Source organism: Dioscorea cayenensis, unplaced genomic scaffold (assembly GCF_009730915.1).
Source record: "Dioscorea cayenensis subsp. rotundata cultivar TDr96_F1 unplaced genomic scaffold, TDr96_F1_v2_PseudoChromosome.rev07_lg8_w22 25.fasta BLBR01000805.1, whole genome shotgun sequence".
In the NCBI taxonomy this organism is placed as follows: Eukaryota; Viridiplantae; Streptophyta; class Magnoliopsida; order Dioscoreales; family Dioscoreaceae; genus Dioscorea; species Dioscorea cayenensis.
Window position 1 is genome coordinate 12,120 of NW_024087196.1, and position 16,896 is coordinate 29,015.

General features: G+C 30.5%; 1 protein-coding gene and 2 pseudogenes across 1 annotated transcript; all 3 read right to left on the minus strand.

The window, feature by feature from the left end:
- Positions 1-2,302: 2,302 nt before the first annotated feature.
- Positions 2,303-4,744, minus strand: LOC120255050 (annotated as a pseudogene).
- Positions 4,745-10,016: 5,272 nt separating this feature from the next.
- Positions 10,017-11,983, minus strand: LOC120255049 (annotated as a pseudogene).
- A 2,337-nt stretch (positions 11,984-14,320) lies between these two features.
- On the minus strand, positions 14,321-16,610 carry LOC120255048 (dioscorin dioA3). The gene is made up of 7 exons (XM_039262957.1): positions 16,465-16,610; positions 16,140-16,351; positions 15,594-15,700; positions 15,066-15,168; positions 14,770-14,937; positions 14,630-14,683; positions 14,321-14,541 (listed from the first exon to the last, which is right to left on the minus strand). Exons 1-7 carry the CDS (start codon positions 16,547-16,549, stop codon positions 14,449-14,451), a joined length of 822 nt encoding a protein of 273 aa, XP_039118891.1. The 5' UTR covers positions 16,550-16,610; the 3' UTR covers positions 14,321-14,448.
- Between the last annotated feature and the right edge of the window lie 286 nt (positions 16,611-16,896).

Genomic DNA, 16,896 nt, shown 5'->3' on the forward strand with positions numbered 1-16,896 from the left:
TGGAGCTTGGAAGATATAAGCAAGGCAAACACAAACGGAAAATCTCTCAATGCTATTTTCGGAGGAGTTTAAGACCACAACATAAGTCCATGAAGGGCAATCCCAAGAAGCAACACAGTGAAGTTTATGGTCCAGTGTTTACGGCCGTAAGCTGGACTGTAACACAAATAGAAGATCTTACGGACTTGACTTACGACCATAAGTGGTCTCGTAAGGCTTGCTACTATATATCTTCTTCAACTCCATTACGATTACATTCTTACGCCTGTAAGTAGCCTGTAAGGAGTTGAGTATAAATAAAACTGATAAGGATTTTTAGGGCATTCTCGGCTTTTCTTTAGTGCGATTCTTGGAGACGGAGTTAGGGGAAGAGAGGAGACGAATCTCCAGCACTTAAAGGGAGATTTGGATCCACATTCAAGGTGATTGGAGGTCGTAGCTGTCAAGCTTACCTTGGCGGCGTGCATGGAAGCTTCCTTAGGGATTCTCCGGCGATTCTTCATCGGCACGATTGAGAAGGGGGTTTTCATGGATTTCATGTTTTCTCCTATTATTTGTATCTTGGATGCATGCCTCCATTAATGGAGGCCAAATTTGTAGATGTTTGGGCATAATTGAACTCTAGGGTTTATACTTTTGACATTGGTTGTTGGATTCTTGTTGCTTTAATTGGTTTCCTAATTGCAATCACTTCTATTTAAGTCTAATTGTGTGATTGAATGCTTGGTTGATAACTAGGTAAAAGCCGTAGTTATCATATTTGATATTGCTATGTACGTGACGAGAAAAAAATTCTCACCTAGCATAGACTTGCCGTAATTCAAGAGGATAGTGGGTACACATCTTGTTAGGGTACTTTGGAGACTTTGCCTCTCGCAATCCTTCCGGATGGGTTAGTAATAATCTCCGTGCTCTATATAATCATGTGGAGTGAATTTTAGGAGAAATTGTATTTCTACTCTGTATTTGGATTATGGGTAATTTCTCTCTACGGGGGAGATTATCTACTTAAGAGATTGTCATTAGCCCATAATAAGGTTTCATAGAGTGTTAATGCGATTGTATGGGTGTTTGTATCAACTATGCACCTATTCAGTTACTCTTCTCCTGAGAACTCGGGTTGAGTATAATTCTGGAAACTTTTCGGTTCAAATAGGATTGCATGTTTAGACAACCTTTGTCTTGTACTTCAGAACTCTAGAGGGATCCTATGCCCGGACATCGCTTTCTTCCTTGACTTCTCTCCTATTATTTCCCATATTTTCTTGTATTTGCTTGCTTATGTTCACACACACAACACTCAATCACTTAGGCTATTTTTTTCGGGTTTAGATTTATAACTAGGATTCACTTTCTTCTTTGTGGATCGACACGTTGCACTTACGCACACTTTATTACGTGATGGGCACGTACACTTGCGTCCCCGTCAATTTTGAATGCTTGACATGTATTTAAGTGTTAAATTTTAATAGTAGGTCTGTGTTCAAATACTTAATTAATCTGATTACATTTTCGGTCCCATCATTTCAGTTTATCAAGATCTGTTATTGGTGATGTTTTATGATTCTTATGACCACATGTTTTTTTCATGGACTTAGTATGGTCATTTTGGTGTCTATTCTCTTTGGCAAAGTTCCAAGATGTTGGTTTATTATAGCTTTTGATTAAGAAAGTGAATTTTTATGGATGTGTTCTTTTTAGTTTAAATAGCTTTTGGATAAAGCTCAATAAGCCAACAATTTATGTATCTCACTATATGGTGAGTAGTATTCCATTTTTTTTTTTCGGTGGGATCTCACTGTGAGACGACTCTCAAACCATCCAATTTGGAGGTATGATGGATCAAATGAGTTCATGGGCCTTATTCATGTTAAGAATGTTGAACATGGGCTTGAAAATAAAATTAAGCATGGTGAATATCCAAGATTTTCATGAAAGTGAAATGTAGATAAGTGTAATAAAATAGGAGATAAATGCTTGCATTATAGTTTAAAAGTGAGTTCCATGTTTTACATGCTATCTGCATGATAATAGAATGGAGATTGTTTTTATATGCGAAAAAAAAGGGGTAACAAACTCAATAATAGCATCAAGATTCAAGACATGTTTACATCAATTATAATAATAGGAATTAAGGATGAAGTCAATATCTATTTAGCTCAACTATGTATAAATAGGAATAAAGATGAATTCAATATGAGGGCATTAAGGATATATAGTATAAAAAATATCTATTTAGACAAAATCCATCCATCGCAATTGTAAAGATGAAACAAAATAATATAATTTATATTAGGGTAGATTTCGGAAATAAAATCTAAAGATTTATTTCCCATTTATTATACATCATAGGATATATAGCATTAAAGCTTAATTATATTGCATGAGATCAAGCTTCTGATTTCGGACTAAAATAAAACAAGATGGTACGTTCATTGATAGGTTGCAGTGGCCTTGCATTGTTTGTAGCACTCTGAAACCAATATCAATTATCAAAAGTTAATCAAAATTAATTATCGAATTAATTAAAAGCCAATTAATTAATTAAGCTTAAAGAAAAACTCACAGCATCCACTGCCCCTTTCAGCAAATCTATTTGGCTTTGTGAAACAGTTCCAAACTATATATAAAGTATACAAAGTTAAACATGTTAATAATTAAAGATACATATAACATAATATTTAACTTTAATTTATCAATCATTTGATTAATTATTAATTAATTAATTAATTAATTACCTGATTAGTGATGGTCCATACAACACCTTCAGTGCAAGGAGGGGTGGTTAATGAGCCCATGTATCTGTAATATATAGTGTCTTGAATACTTATATTACTTGGGATCAACAACTCCAACATTTACTTCAGAATTATCGCCTGTGCTAATCTGCTTGATATAATCTTCAAGCTATATAATAATTAATAAATTAAATTATTAGTAATTTATAAGAAAAGGTTAGCAGAATATTAATTTATTAATTAATTACCTCTGCAAGGAGAGGGTCTGGAGATCCAAGTTTGTGGAAAACACCAATCACTGCTATCTTTTGGTCCTCGCTCTCATGCACCAAGTGGGCCTCAAGCTCATATCTATATAAGTTTTTACACACCCCAAAAAAAAAAATAAAAAAATAAAATAAAATAAATAAATAAATGAAATGTCTATCTAATAATGAAACAAGATATATATATATATATATATAATAGAGACCTTGTGCCATCAAAAGTGGCATGCTCTGCAGGGGAATGCCAATGAATTTGCTTAAGATAGTATACAGTTTCATTGATCACCAGTGAACCAGCATTACCCGTCCATCCCAACTGTACTCATCCATCCAAAAATAAATTAAAATAAAAAAGAAAACATTATATATATACATGGAAATGCATGCATTATGCATGCATGGTACATGGACTAGATGAATTAAACTCGACTATAGGTGTAGATAAACCTACTTTGTGATTTAGGGGGTGCAAGTAGATATATATTACTGACATTTTTATGGGTAGAAATACACTTTGAAAGAATGTATGTGTAGTTGTAAGCTTATATATTTTGGCTCATTTCTAAGTTATAATTTTTTTTAAAAAAAATTAGTAATTTAAGTGATAGTAATTTACTTTATTGGAAACTTCTAACTAAAATTAAATTTTATTTTTTAAAAAGTATTATATGAGTCGGTGATCAATTCTTTAATATATTTGGTCCATTATTTAAATAGGAATAATCCAGTGGACTCAGTGGTACTCATTTTTAGTTATGAGTTTATAAATTTTGATGTTTGTTTATTCTATAATATAGAGATTGGTTGATAATTACTTCAAAAAATTATTGCTCTTTGGTCTAAAAATCACTACATTAAGGTAATCAAACAGATGATATTGATTCCGTAATAACTACCACGAAACTATATCCATGAAATCATCTCTCTATTTATGAGTATTTATCACTAGAGCTATTAATCAATCAATCAAGCTTTTCATGAGCAGCTTCAACTTGGCTCAAGATTACTATATTTTAAATCGACCTTAAAGTATATATATATATACTATAATTTTCATATACTTCTAAAATCTAATCTTCTCATTATATAATTAAATTTGCATTGTTTATTGAGCTGAATTCAAAATTTTGAAAATAAATTCATTTAATTTAAATTTCAAACTAAATCAAGCTCAATTTATTTACATATATAAGGGGTATAGGTCATTTTGTTGCCACGTCCGTGCATGCATGAAACCCTAATATTAGTAATTTAGTATACGTACGTACCATTATATCATGCCCACGGTTCTTCAATAGTGCATTTGTGGCCTTATAACTTCTTTCCAAAGTCCCCAAGTTGTATCCATTACCACATTCTCACGAGCCAAAACAACGGGTGACTGCTCTTTGCCATTGCCGCAGGTAGCCCACTCTGGTTTAAGATTTCCCCAGTTTTCAGGACCATTAGGACTCCCTTCAATGTAGCTATAATGAACCTCATTATCTACACCATCATACATATATATATATATATATATCAACGTGAAGTATATATTAATGGAAAGCATATATATTGCATGCACATATATTTATGTATATAGATATGTTACCAACTCCTTGTGGCTTTGCATTTGGAAACCAAGAGCAGAAGAGAGAGGAGAGAAGGAAGAGATGGAGAAGGGTGTATGAAGTCATCGTTATCTTCTTCATTCTTTGCAAAAGTTTAGTTTGGAGTAGTTTGAGAGTTGAAGGCTCTTTAGTTTATATATTTCATTAAAGGGATATGATTTTTGTGGCAAAGATGCTCAAAATGTGGAGCCGGCGTTAATATATATTATATATATATATATATATATTTTCCTTTTTTCCTCTATTATTGTCTCTCAATAAGTTATCCCTCTATTATTGTCCTCAATAATATCAATATGTTATTGTCTCTCAACAAGGGGAGCCAAATAGATAATTGATTTTTAAAAAACAAATTTGTTTTTTGTTTAATTTTGGTAGAACTAGTAACTTGTTAGCCACATTCCTTAAGAAGTAGGAACAAAATGAGGAAGAGAAAGAAGATGAAAAATGTTGGTCATTGTATTAATCCATCTTTAATATTTGAATAATCTTAGCAGTAATAATTAATTAGAATTGCAATCCTTTTTTCAATTAAAAGTTCAAAAGTTGTGTACCTTAACCCCAATGGTAGATGATTATTAATAGAAATGACTATAAATTACAAATATCTTTTATGTATATATTAGAGATTATAGAGGGGATTAAGTGACAATATATATATCTTATCTTAAAGTTTTAATTTTCTCCAATTCATGCCCATAACTATTTGCTTTTAACAATTAGTTTTTATGAACCATTTCAATAATAGAAAAGTTGGAATTTTATTAATAGTTTGAAAGTTGAATTTAAAGCTCTTTAATCCGATTTTTGTACCTTCAGTTATTTAATTAAGATTCTTTGGTTCATAGATTTTTGTACCTTAAATTAATTGAAAAATGCATTTATTTTTAACAATCCATCAATTTTATTTTTTTTATTTTTGAACAGATGGACAAATTGCATGGCCATTGACCTACCAATCAACGGACGTGCGTAGACATTGAGCTATTACATGCCCTGATTACTCTACTAGTAAGGAGTTGAACTTGGAACTCTTCTTAGGTGCTGAGGAACAGATGTTACTAAGGTTGTGAATGCCTTGGTTACCCTCTATTATATGTCTCTCAGTAAATTTTGTTTTTATTTCATAATAAGAAGATAGAGATAATTGATTTTTTTTTTTGGGTAGAATGTGTAACTTGTCATTCACATTCCTTGAGGACAAGAAACAACAGAGGAAGAGAAAGGAGATGAAAAAAAAAGTTGATTATTTTATTAATTTATTTTTAATATTTGAATAGTTTTAGCAATATTAATTATTTGGAATTGCAGTCCTTTTCTTTTCTCATTAAAAAAAATTCAAAAAATCTATTCACCCCCATGAAGGTAGACGATTAATAATAGAAATGACCATAAATTATAAACTTCTTTATCTATTTATTGAAAATATTATAGAGGAGATTAAGTGATATATAAATATATTCTCATTTTACTGTCCTAATTTTTTTAATTCATTCCAACAATTATTTGCTTAGAAATTAGTTTAGTGAACTACTCCTAAAATAAGAGGCTTGTACTTCATTTCTCTCCCTATTTAAAAGTCTAAGGTTTGAACCATAATTTTAAGAAATATATATATTAATAAAATTAATTATTTTGACACAAAAATATAATACAAAAAGGTCAAGATTTCCTTCCCAAAAGGACATATAAAATTGAAGAAGAGACACCTAAGCTTCAATTATTCATCAAAGAGATGGAGATAGCAAAATTTAATTTTGTTTTTGTAACTCATCCGAAGGATGTTTGTTTGTTTGTTTTTTCCCCATTTTATCTCTAAAAATGTATTATATAAAATTGGTTATAGAAGTAACAACGAGAATTGAATAGAGCTACCTGAGCACTCTGACTATTGATTGAGCAAAATTGAACTCCAAGGGATCAGCTCAATGATTGGGGTAATACTCCATCACTCTGGAGGAGAAAATGATAACTAGATGTTTTAAATTTGTACATATGTATGTATCTATACATGCATGTATACGTGTAATATTATGATTTTGTACGTATGGTCCTCAAAGATCATGGGTTGGTATGCATGTAACTCTTGTAATTGGAATTGTATATTGATAATTATATGCTAAAACCCTAATATGGGATCTTTCTTCTTTCTCTTGCACACAAAGTTTTAAGAACTAGATATTTTAACTTATATATGTACACACACTATAGTGGGTGTGATCTGTTTGCAAAATTGTTTCCCATAAACTAGCATGGAGTTACTTCTCGTGTCATGCCTTGATAAAAAGAATTCATTCTTCAAATTCAGCATCCAGAATTTACTTCGTTTTACAGAGCTTTTATCCTGAAGACTTTACTATATGATTGAACGTATGATGCTTGAGGATCAACTTACCACTTTTATTCATGATGTGAGACGTGATGAAAATTTTGTGAATATTGGGGACTTATGATATTTGGCTAGGAAGATGGTTGAAACAAGTAAAAGTACAATTTTTCACTTATTTATCGCCTTATTGAGTTGGCATTGGTTTTGCCAGTTGTAACAACTAGTGTTGAGAGAATGTTTTCGGTGATGAATGTTGTGAAACTGACTTGCGTAATAAAATATTAGATAAGTGGATAAATGATAGCTTGGTTGTCTATATCGATAGGGAGGTTTCTTCAACTATTGATAACAAAGTAGTTTTACAACATATTCAGAAAATCTAATCATGTGGTATGCAATTACCCCTTCTTAGTCGCATGCCTTGCTCGTCGGACCTTGGCATTGGTGACAGTTCTAGTTCAAGAGTGCATAAATAGTTTTTTTTAAAAAAAATTTATAGTATTTATATTCAAATTATGGTTATTTTACTTAAAAATTATATTATCACAGTATTATTGCAAACAGTTACTTTTGTTTGATGAAAATTATTTTTACATATGGCCTCCAGCCCCTACTAATTAATGATTTCTAGTTCCGCCATGGTAAAATCCTGCTAGAAAGGATTTAATTATTTACATAAATATACTTATTAAACTTTAAAAAAAAAACTTTTTGCCATGAGATATAAAGCATTGTTCTTTGTTAATGTGAAGATCATGATACTCGACCGTTATATAATTTATATTTCACATATATATTTATTATTCATAGCAAGATAGAACATGTAGATTGGAGCACTTGACTCCTTTTATTTAACCATCACTATAATACCTGCATTCATACACACTGTGCGCGTGCACACACTTGCAGAGTGCCCTTGCATTTTTTCTACCATACTAAAAACAAAATCATTCAGCAAAATTTAATTAAATTTATCAAAACTAAACAACATCAATTAAAATCTGATGGAAGTTAATCAGAGAAACTCACAGTATCCACCGCGAACTTCAACAATATTAGCTGCATTGGTGAAACGAATCAGGCTATAATTAAAACGTATATAATTAAACATTTTAATAATTGGAAAATAATATAATATTATGCATTAGGTTAGTTAATTACCTTCTTAATGAAACAACCACTCTACGTAGTGACCTGTGGTTGGCGATCTCGTTACAATAATGTGCATACACGTAGACATCTTGTATCAAATTACCTGAGCGGTCATCTGCTTTATTTCCTATTTATAGGTCACCTGTAGGAGGATGTCATTTTTTTTTCCTCCAGGGTTACAAGGCAGGGGGATTTATGAATTTCATTTGGTTCCTGAAATATATTCTAAGGTGTACACATGGTAGGAATTTAATTGCCCTATGTGATGTCTGGCCGAGTTAATAAATCTCTAATGGGTCGTTAAACTACTGTAACTGGTGCACCTTCATATTTGTCTATCCCTTGACACCCCATTGTGGGGCGGTGCTTATCGCCTTTGTAAAAAAAAAATTTCATAATGACGGTCCATGTAACATCTTCAGTGTAAAGAGGAGTTGTTAATGAGCCCATGTATTGATAATAATCAAAGTGATCAAACTCTATTTGCTTTGGATCCACAACTCCTACATTTATTTCATTCTAGCTACTGATAATCTGGCTGATATAGGCTTCAAGCTATGCATACAGTATATATACATATATCAAATTAGGTAGGTCATTTATTTAAGAGTAAATATATTAAGATATTAATTAATAAAAAAATGTAAAGAATATAATTAATTAATTAATTACGTTTAAGAGGAACATATCAAGAAGTCCCGCTCTGTACAGAATAGCAGTTACTGCTCTCCTTTGATCCTCTCTCATGAACCTCAAGGTTATACCTAAAGTAAAAAAAAAAAACAAAATACTAAGAGATTTGTCATTCAAGTTTTTTTCGGTACACATTGGTTTAAAATTATGGGCGGTTTTATATTTAAAGAAAATGGCAAGTTACCGTTAACAATTATATTACGGGTTGGTAAAATGCCTTGAATGCACTTATCATGGTGTGCGTGATTTTTTATTTTTATTTTTAAACAAATAACTCGTAGAAAGTCATTGTTTGTTTTTGAGTTTTTAAATAATAATATATTCATTTCAATGGATGATATAAATGAACGAAATATATTACTAATGACATTAAGCGCTGGCATGGATCCCCTTCAATTATTTATTTATTTATTATAATATATGTATTGGCATAGGGAGACCCGTGGTTCCGTGAAGGGTTTTTTATAATATTATATATATATATATATATATATATATATATATATAATATATATATAATATACTGGCACCGACACTACCGTGAAGTATATTTTATATAATATAGATTATTATTTATTTATTATTCGATATTATTTTCTCTCAATTTTTTCCATATTAAGTTGAAAATACAAGTACAAAAAAATAATAATTATATCTTTATAATTAATATGGGAGTATTAGCATATTTTTTTAAAAATAAAAAGTCAAAAGTTTAACTCCCTTCCAATATAGCTAAGTGCTCATTGTTTATCCACTTTATTAGAATAAATAAATAAATATTTTTTAAAAAGTTAGTTTTTCTATTTAAAGGTATTTAAATTTTGAGTTTCCACTTTTAAAATTGTCTTTATAATTTTAAAAAATTGATATTTTTATCATAATATATAAAATAAAACAAAAATGAAGATCTTAGGGAGAGATGATCACTGAGAAGGCTCTGTTAAAATAAGTTTCTTTTGCAAACAAGGAAAATAAAATAATTTCTTTTTGACAAAAAATTTTTCTTACAAATAGTAGTATAATATTAGACGTTGTGAGAGTGTACTATTTGCAACCACAAACATTGTTGCAAATATTAACTTATTTTAGAGAGTTTTTGTTTATAGCAAATAATATATATCGAGTTTTTGTTTGTTGCAAATCATTTGTCATGAAAAACTATTTTTAATTGTTATAGCCCTGCATTGATGAGTTGTTGGACACACTAAAATGCGAAAATCATAATATATATACTCAAAAGAGAGATAATTTATATTTCCCATTTATTATATGATAAGGGGTACATGTAGAGTGGAGCACTCCACCCTTTTTATTTAAGCATCACCATATTACACTCATACTCATACATACTACGAGCTTGATTAGATTATATGGCATCATGATTGGGTTTCTGAGCTTGATTAGATTATATGGCATCATGATTGGGTTTCTGATGCGGATAGAAAAAAACGGTGCGAAATTTCAGTGGTTGAAGTGGCCTTGCATTGTTTATAGCATTCTGAAAAAAAAATCAATTAGCAAAAGTTAATTAAACTTATAAAAATTAAAATGATCATATTAATTAAAATCAGATGGGGTTTAATTAGAAAAACTCACTTCATTCACTGCTTGCTTCAACATCAGTACTTGCTTTGGTGAAACATTTCCAAGCTATAAAAAACAATATATAATTATGCATTTTAGTAATTAGAAGATAATATAATATTATGCATTAATTAATTAATTAATTAAGTTAGTTAATTACCTTCTTAATAACGGTCCATGTAATATCTTCAGTGCAAGGTGGAGCTGTGAATGAGCCCATGTATCTATAATATGAAGGGTCATCAAACTGTAATAATTGCCTTGGATCCACAACTCCAGCATCTACTTCAAAATTCTCACTTCTGCTTATTTGCTTGATAAAGTCTTCAAGCTATGTATACATGTATAAAATATAGAAGGTTATAATTTGTATTACTATTAATAAATTATAAGTTACTAATTAATAAGAAAAAGGTAAAGAATATTATTAATTAATTAATTAATTAATTAATTCATTACGTCTGAGAGGAATGGGTCAGAACGTCCAAATCTGAACATAATAGCAGTTACTGCTCTCCTTTGATCTTGGCTCTCATGGACCATCTGGATCTCAAGGTCATACCTAAAGTTATAAAACAAAAAATTTGAGAGATGTGACATTCAAGTTATATAGGTACACACAGGTTTTAAGATTACATGAAAAACCTAATAAAAGTTATTAACGTTAAAGATGTATATTTATAAATAAAGACTTTTACCTTTCACCATTGAGTGCATGTTCTGATGGGGAGTGAAAATGAATTCGCTTGAGTTGGTACCGTACTTGATTGATGAATTGTGAACCAGCATCACTTTTAAAGTTCACCTGTTCTCACACAAGCAAATGCAATTAGACATGACAAATAAACTGAAGGTTAAACTTGACTATAAATTAGTGCTAATTGACTTCTACCAGTCATTTACTCATGTGTAAATGAATGCAATATTACTTAAATTGATAAATATATATATATATATATACATTAATCTTTTTAAAATTTTAGCAATTCAAGCAATAACTTGTCAAGAGTCTTATTTTAATTAAGGGTAATCAATTCTTCTGCTCATACCCTCTTGTTAAGGTAGAAATCATCCTTGCCACATGTACTTTGGATGAAACCATGCACGCATGAAACCCTAATATTAATACACACGTACCATTACATCATGTCCATTGTTCTTCAGTGTTGCACGAGCAGCCTGATAACTTGTTCTCAGCTTTCCCCAAAGCTGGAGTCTGTATCACTCTATCATCACACAATATTAAATGTGACTAGCTCCATGCCATTGCCACAAGTCTTCCACTCCGGTCTAAGATTTCCCCAGTTTTCAGGACCATTAGTACTTCCTTCAATGTAGCTAAAGTCATCCGCTACACCATCATACATACAGACAAGGCTATCAATTTGAAGTATATATAAAATGAAAACTATAATAATGCATATATAAATGTATATGGATATAGTTACCTTCAAGCCTTGCATTTGAAAAGCAAGAGAAGAGGAAGGAGGAGAGGAGGAAGAGATGGAAAAGGGTGGATGAACTCATTATAGTCTTTCTTAATTCTTTGCAAAAACTTAGATTGGAGTGGTTTGAGAGTTGAGGGCTCTTTAATTTATAGATTTGAAGGGCTGTGTGGTAATGTGGTTTTGTAACTAGGGATGTTCAAGCAGTAGTAATATGTGCAGGATATATATCAAACGTGGTAGGTGTTGATTTAGAAGTCGATAAGACAAGTAATGCCATAGGCGCCCTTGAAGTACTTTTCATAAGATTTATATCAATATATAATATACATATAGTACCATAAACAATTTTTCTTCAATCTTTTCTTTTTTGTTTTTTATTTAATAACTTTTGAACCGTTTGTTATTCACCTAAGGAATAAAAATAAGAAGAATTTGAATTTAACTTATTTATAAAAATATATCAATATATTGCTTTTTCTATATATCTCCTTCAAATCTACGGTTTAAAAATATTTAAAATTTTTCGAAATCTTTCAACATTCAACTTTATTTTTCAAATTGTGTTTATGATTTAAAAAATTAATATGAAGATCTTAAGTCGGTATTAAGCCTTAGTGGTCGACTATGGTTCAAACAACCTAACTAATGTGGATGAGGCATTTTCAAGGAAATAAATGATTAAAATTATAAAAAAGATAAAAAATTTGGTTTTCTGAATTTGTATGAAAATGGATTAGCACAAGATGCAAATTAAAAACACTTATTTTTCCATTTGAGAACAATTTGGTGGAAGGGCAAATCCATGATGTTAATTACTCCAAACAACATGCATGGGAATCTTGGACTAAAAAACAAACGCAAAACAGACAAACAAAAAAAAGCTATTTTATTTATTTATTTTATGAACAATTTGGTGGTGAATAGATATGATTTATCTATCACTCTAAAATTGATTTATACTCACTTTTGATAAATGAAAAAGACTAATGGTATAGATATATGGAGCAGAAAAAGATGAAGACGGTGGATAAACTCCCATTGTTGTCTTCTTTAATGTGTTTCTTGAAAAGTTTAGTTTGGAATAGGTGGGAAATTGAGAGAGTCTTTAACTTAACAAAGGGATGTGCGGTGATGTGTTTTTTGCACAAGGATGTTCAAACAGTTATAACGTGCCATATATATATATATATATATTTATATATATCAATATTGAGGTTGGTGTTGTTTAGAAGTTGATGAGACAAGTACTCGTATATGCACCCCTGAAGTACTTTTCATAAGAAATATATTAATAAATTTATATAATATACGAAGTTGATGAGCACAAGCACCATTATATGTAGACACCTCTTTAATCAATTTCTTGCTTTATTTTAAATATTTTTCGATGTATAATTTCATATAACCATGTAAAAACTTTGGACAATGAATTTTTCTTAAATTTGACCCTTCTCTTATAATTTAAATATTTGACCATTTTATCCAAACTCAAAAAATAGAGAAATGATATATAAAAATGTTATAGAGGTGTAAAGCTTTAAAAAAGTTTGTCTTTTCCTCCTCTATTTTGCACAAATGATAGAAGAAAAGTAGCTGGGGTTATTTAAAAAATAATAATAATAATTTATGGTTTATTAGCAACATAAATTAAATGTTACAAGAGTGACTACATTGACATAGAGAGGATAGAAAAATAAAATAATATGGTTCGCTAGATGTTGAGAAGTGCGCAGATGCAAAGGAGTCGAGGATAGCGGGAGGTGACTCCCCCCATATAATAGTAATAGGGCCAAAAATATTTAATTGTTAGATTTTGTGACATAAATTTTATGTAATTCTATTTGAAAAGATCAGAGTGTAATTATATGATTAATTTGTTTGAATTATGAGGCATCAGGTTATATATACAAGCAATGTGACATGTAATTAAACTAGAGTCTATTTAAACTTATCTTAAGGATTTATTATGATATATCAATATGATTGTGACAAGCTGAGGTGATACCTTCATTTTATTAATTTTCTGGATCTATTAAGCCATAGAAGGCTTTGTTTTTCGTTAGTGTAGTACATACCTTCTTATTAATTTTCTTTTTTCTATAATCATTTGTGAATTCTTTCACTAACTAATATGGAAGAGCATGAATAAAAAGTCGGGATAAACCACTCGATTTATTAAAAGTGAACAGTACATAAAGTGCTAAATCCTCTCACCGTAGTCGGAATGAACAAAGTACGAGGAGAAAGCAAGATGAAAAATATGAGGGAAGAGGCATTTTTAAGAAATTAATATAATAGGTAGAGTTAGTTGCGCAAAAAATATTTTATGATGAAATTGTTCCTTTTTTGATAGCAAATAGTTAATGAATTAATAAAATGCTTTTGCCTCGATCATGGGATGGAACACCCTTTTTTTCCCTTAATGAGGGAAATCATTTGTGGTAATAAACTATTTTTAATTTTTATAGCCCTGCATTGAGTATTTGGATGCACTAAAATGTGAAGATCATAATACCCAAAAGACACATTATTTATTATACGTGGCATGATAGTACATGCAGAGTGGAGCACTCCACCCTTTTTATTTAACCATCACCATATTACACTCATACGAGCTTACTTATATTATTATATGACACCAAGCTTCGATTTCAGCTGTTCAAAGTAAAAAACGGAGCGGTAATTGGTTGGTTGAAGTGGTCTTGCATTGTTTATAGCATTCTGAAAAAAAAAAAATCAATTAGAAAAAGTTAATTAAAATTATCAAAACTAAACAATGGTTGGATAAAGCTTAATTAGAAACACTCACTTCATTCACTGCCTGCTTCAACAGAAGTACTTGCCTTGGTGAAACAGTTGCAACCTATAAACCATATATAGTATTTAAGCATTTTGATAATTAATTATATAGATTATAACTCAATATGCATAATTAAGTTAGTTAATTACCTTCCTCATGACGGTCCATGAAATACCTTCAGTGCAAGGTGGAGCTGTGAATGAGCCCATGTATCTAAAATATGCACAGTCATCAAACTGTAATTGATTTGGATCCACAACTCCTGCATTTATTTCATTCTTCTGGCTACTGCTTAACTGCTTGATAAAGTCTTCAAGCTATGGATGCATATATCAAAAATAGAAGGTTATTTATATTGCAATTAATAGATTAAGCAATTGGTTAATATTATAATTAAGAAAAGGTAAAATTTATAACTAATTAAGTAATTAATTAATATAATTACATCTGAGAGGAATGGGTCAGCACGTCCAAATCTGAAAAGAATAGAAACCACTGCTCTCTTTTGATCTTGGCTCTCATGGACCAGCTGTGCCTCAAGGTCAAACCTAAAGTTCAAAACAAGACACTTACAGAGATTTGATATTTAAGTTATACACACACACACACACACGTATATATATATAGAAAACTCATCATCTAGGAACATCCCTGTATTTGCAAATCTGGTGATATCCATAAGAAACTATCTGGATGTAATAACTGGACGCGCCTTTTATCATTACGAACGCAGAAAACCGCGTTCTACATGTTGCATACGATGATCATGAAATGCGAAAAGCAGTACAAGTGTTTATATAATCAATCAACCATCGACGACGATCCAATCTTGCATTTAAAACATCCTAGACTGAAATCGGCGACGCTCTGACGATGCTTTCTTCATATATATATATATATATATATATATATATATATATATATGTTTGAAATTATTCGTGGAGAATGTCATTGTTTGTCATGATATCCAAACCTTTCGCCATTCATTTCATGCTCTGAAGGGGAGTGAAAATGAATTCGCTTGAGTTGGTATGTAACTCGATTGATTGATAGTGAACCAGCATAACCCTTGAATTCCACCTGTACTCATAAAAATAAATGCAATTACACAGGGCAATATTATCTACATTATCTAAATTTTTTGTATGCATGTAGTTATAAGTTTGTTTATATCAATTAAATTAAAATTCTTAAATTTCATGTGAATATATATATATATATATACATTAATTTTTTTTAAATTTTTTAGTAATTTAATTAAGAACTTGTAATAGTTTTAATTTAACTTAATTATTATTCAACAGCAAAACTAAGTTAGTGTAGTGTTAGAAATGAAAACTAAAGTTAAATTTTAATTTTTAATTAAAAATATATATTTTTAAAACCTTTCTTTTTATCCATTACTCATAAAATTATAGGTACTCAATTCATTCTTTACTCTTTACCGGCCAGGTGTACGTACCCTGCAGAAAACCAATCAAACCATGCATGCATGAAACCCTAATATTTATATACGTACCAATACATCATGTCCACTGTTCCTTAATGTTGCTTCAACGGCTCTATAATTTCTTCTCAGCTTCCCCAAAGTTTGATCGAATATCACTCTGTTATCACGCAATTGAATGGGTGACTGCTCCATGCCTTTGCCACAAGTCTCCCACTCCTTTTTAAGATTTCCCCAGTTTTCAGGACCATTAGGACTTCCTTCAATGTAGCTAAACTCATCCTCTGCACCATCATATATATATATATATATCAACTTGAAGTACATATAAATATATATATATATATAATGCAGATATATATACATATAATATATATATATATATATGAATGTTTACCAGCTTGCTGAGGTTTTGCATTTGGAAGGCAAGATAAGAGGAGGGAGGAGAGGAGGAGGAGATGGAGAAGGGTGGATGAACTCATGATTGTTATCTTTCTTAATTCCTTGCGAAAGCTTAGATTGGAGTGGGTTTAGAGTTGAGGGCTCTTTGATTTATAGATTTCATTAATGGTGTGTGGGGATGTGGTTTTGTAACTAAAGATGCTCTACCATGTATAACAAGTGCTAGGCGACGTGGTAGGTGTTGATTTAAAAGTTGATAAGACAAGTAATAGCATAGACACCCTTGAAGTACTTTTCATAAGATACAGAGAGAGAGAGAAATGACCATGCTGTATTATTTTCTTTCTATCAATTTTTTTTCCACTTTAGAAAAATATATATATATATATATATATAAAAGTGGCCAAAGTCACTTGACTCAAATGGT

Coding starts and splice junctions, on each gene's coding strand:
- LOC120255048 (XM_039262957.1), bottom strand. CDS start 16,549: ATGAGTTCATCCACCCTTCTCCATCTCCTCCTCCTCTCCTCCCTCCTC. Junction 15,701..16,139: donor ACAGTGGACATGATGTATTG/GTACGTATATAA, acceptor TTATGAGTACAG/GTGGAATTCAAGGGTTATGC. Junction 14,938..15,065: donor CTGACCCATTCCTCTCAGAT/GTAATTATATTA, acceptor ATGCATCCATAG/CTTGAAGACTTTATCAAGCA.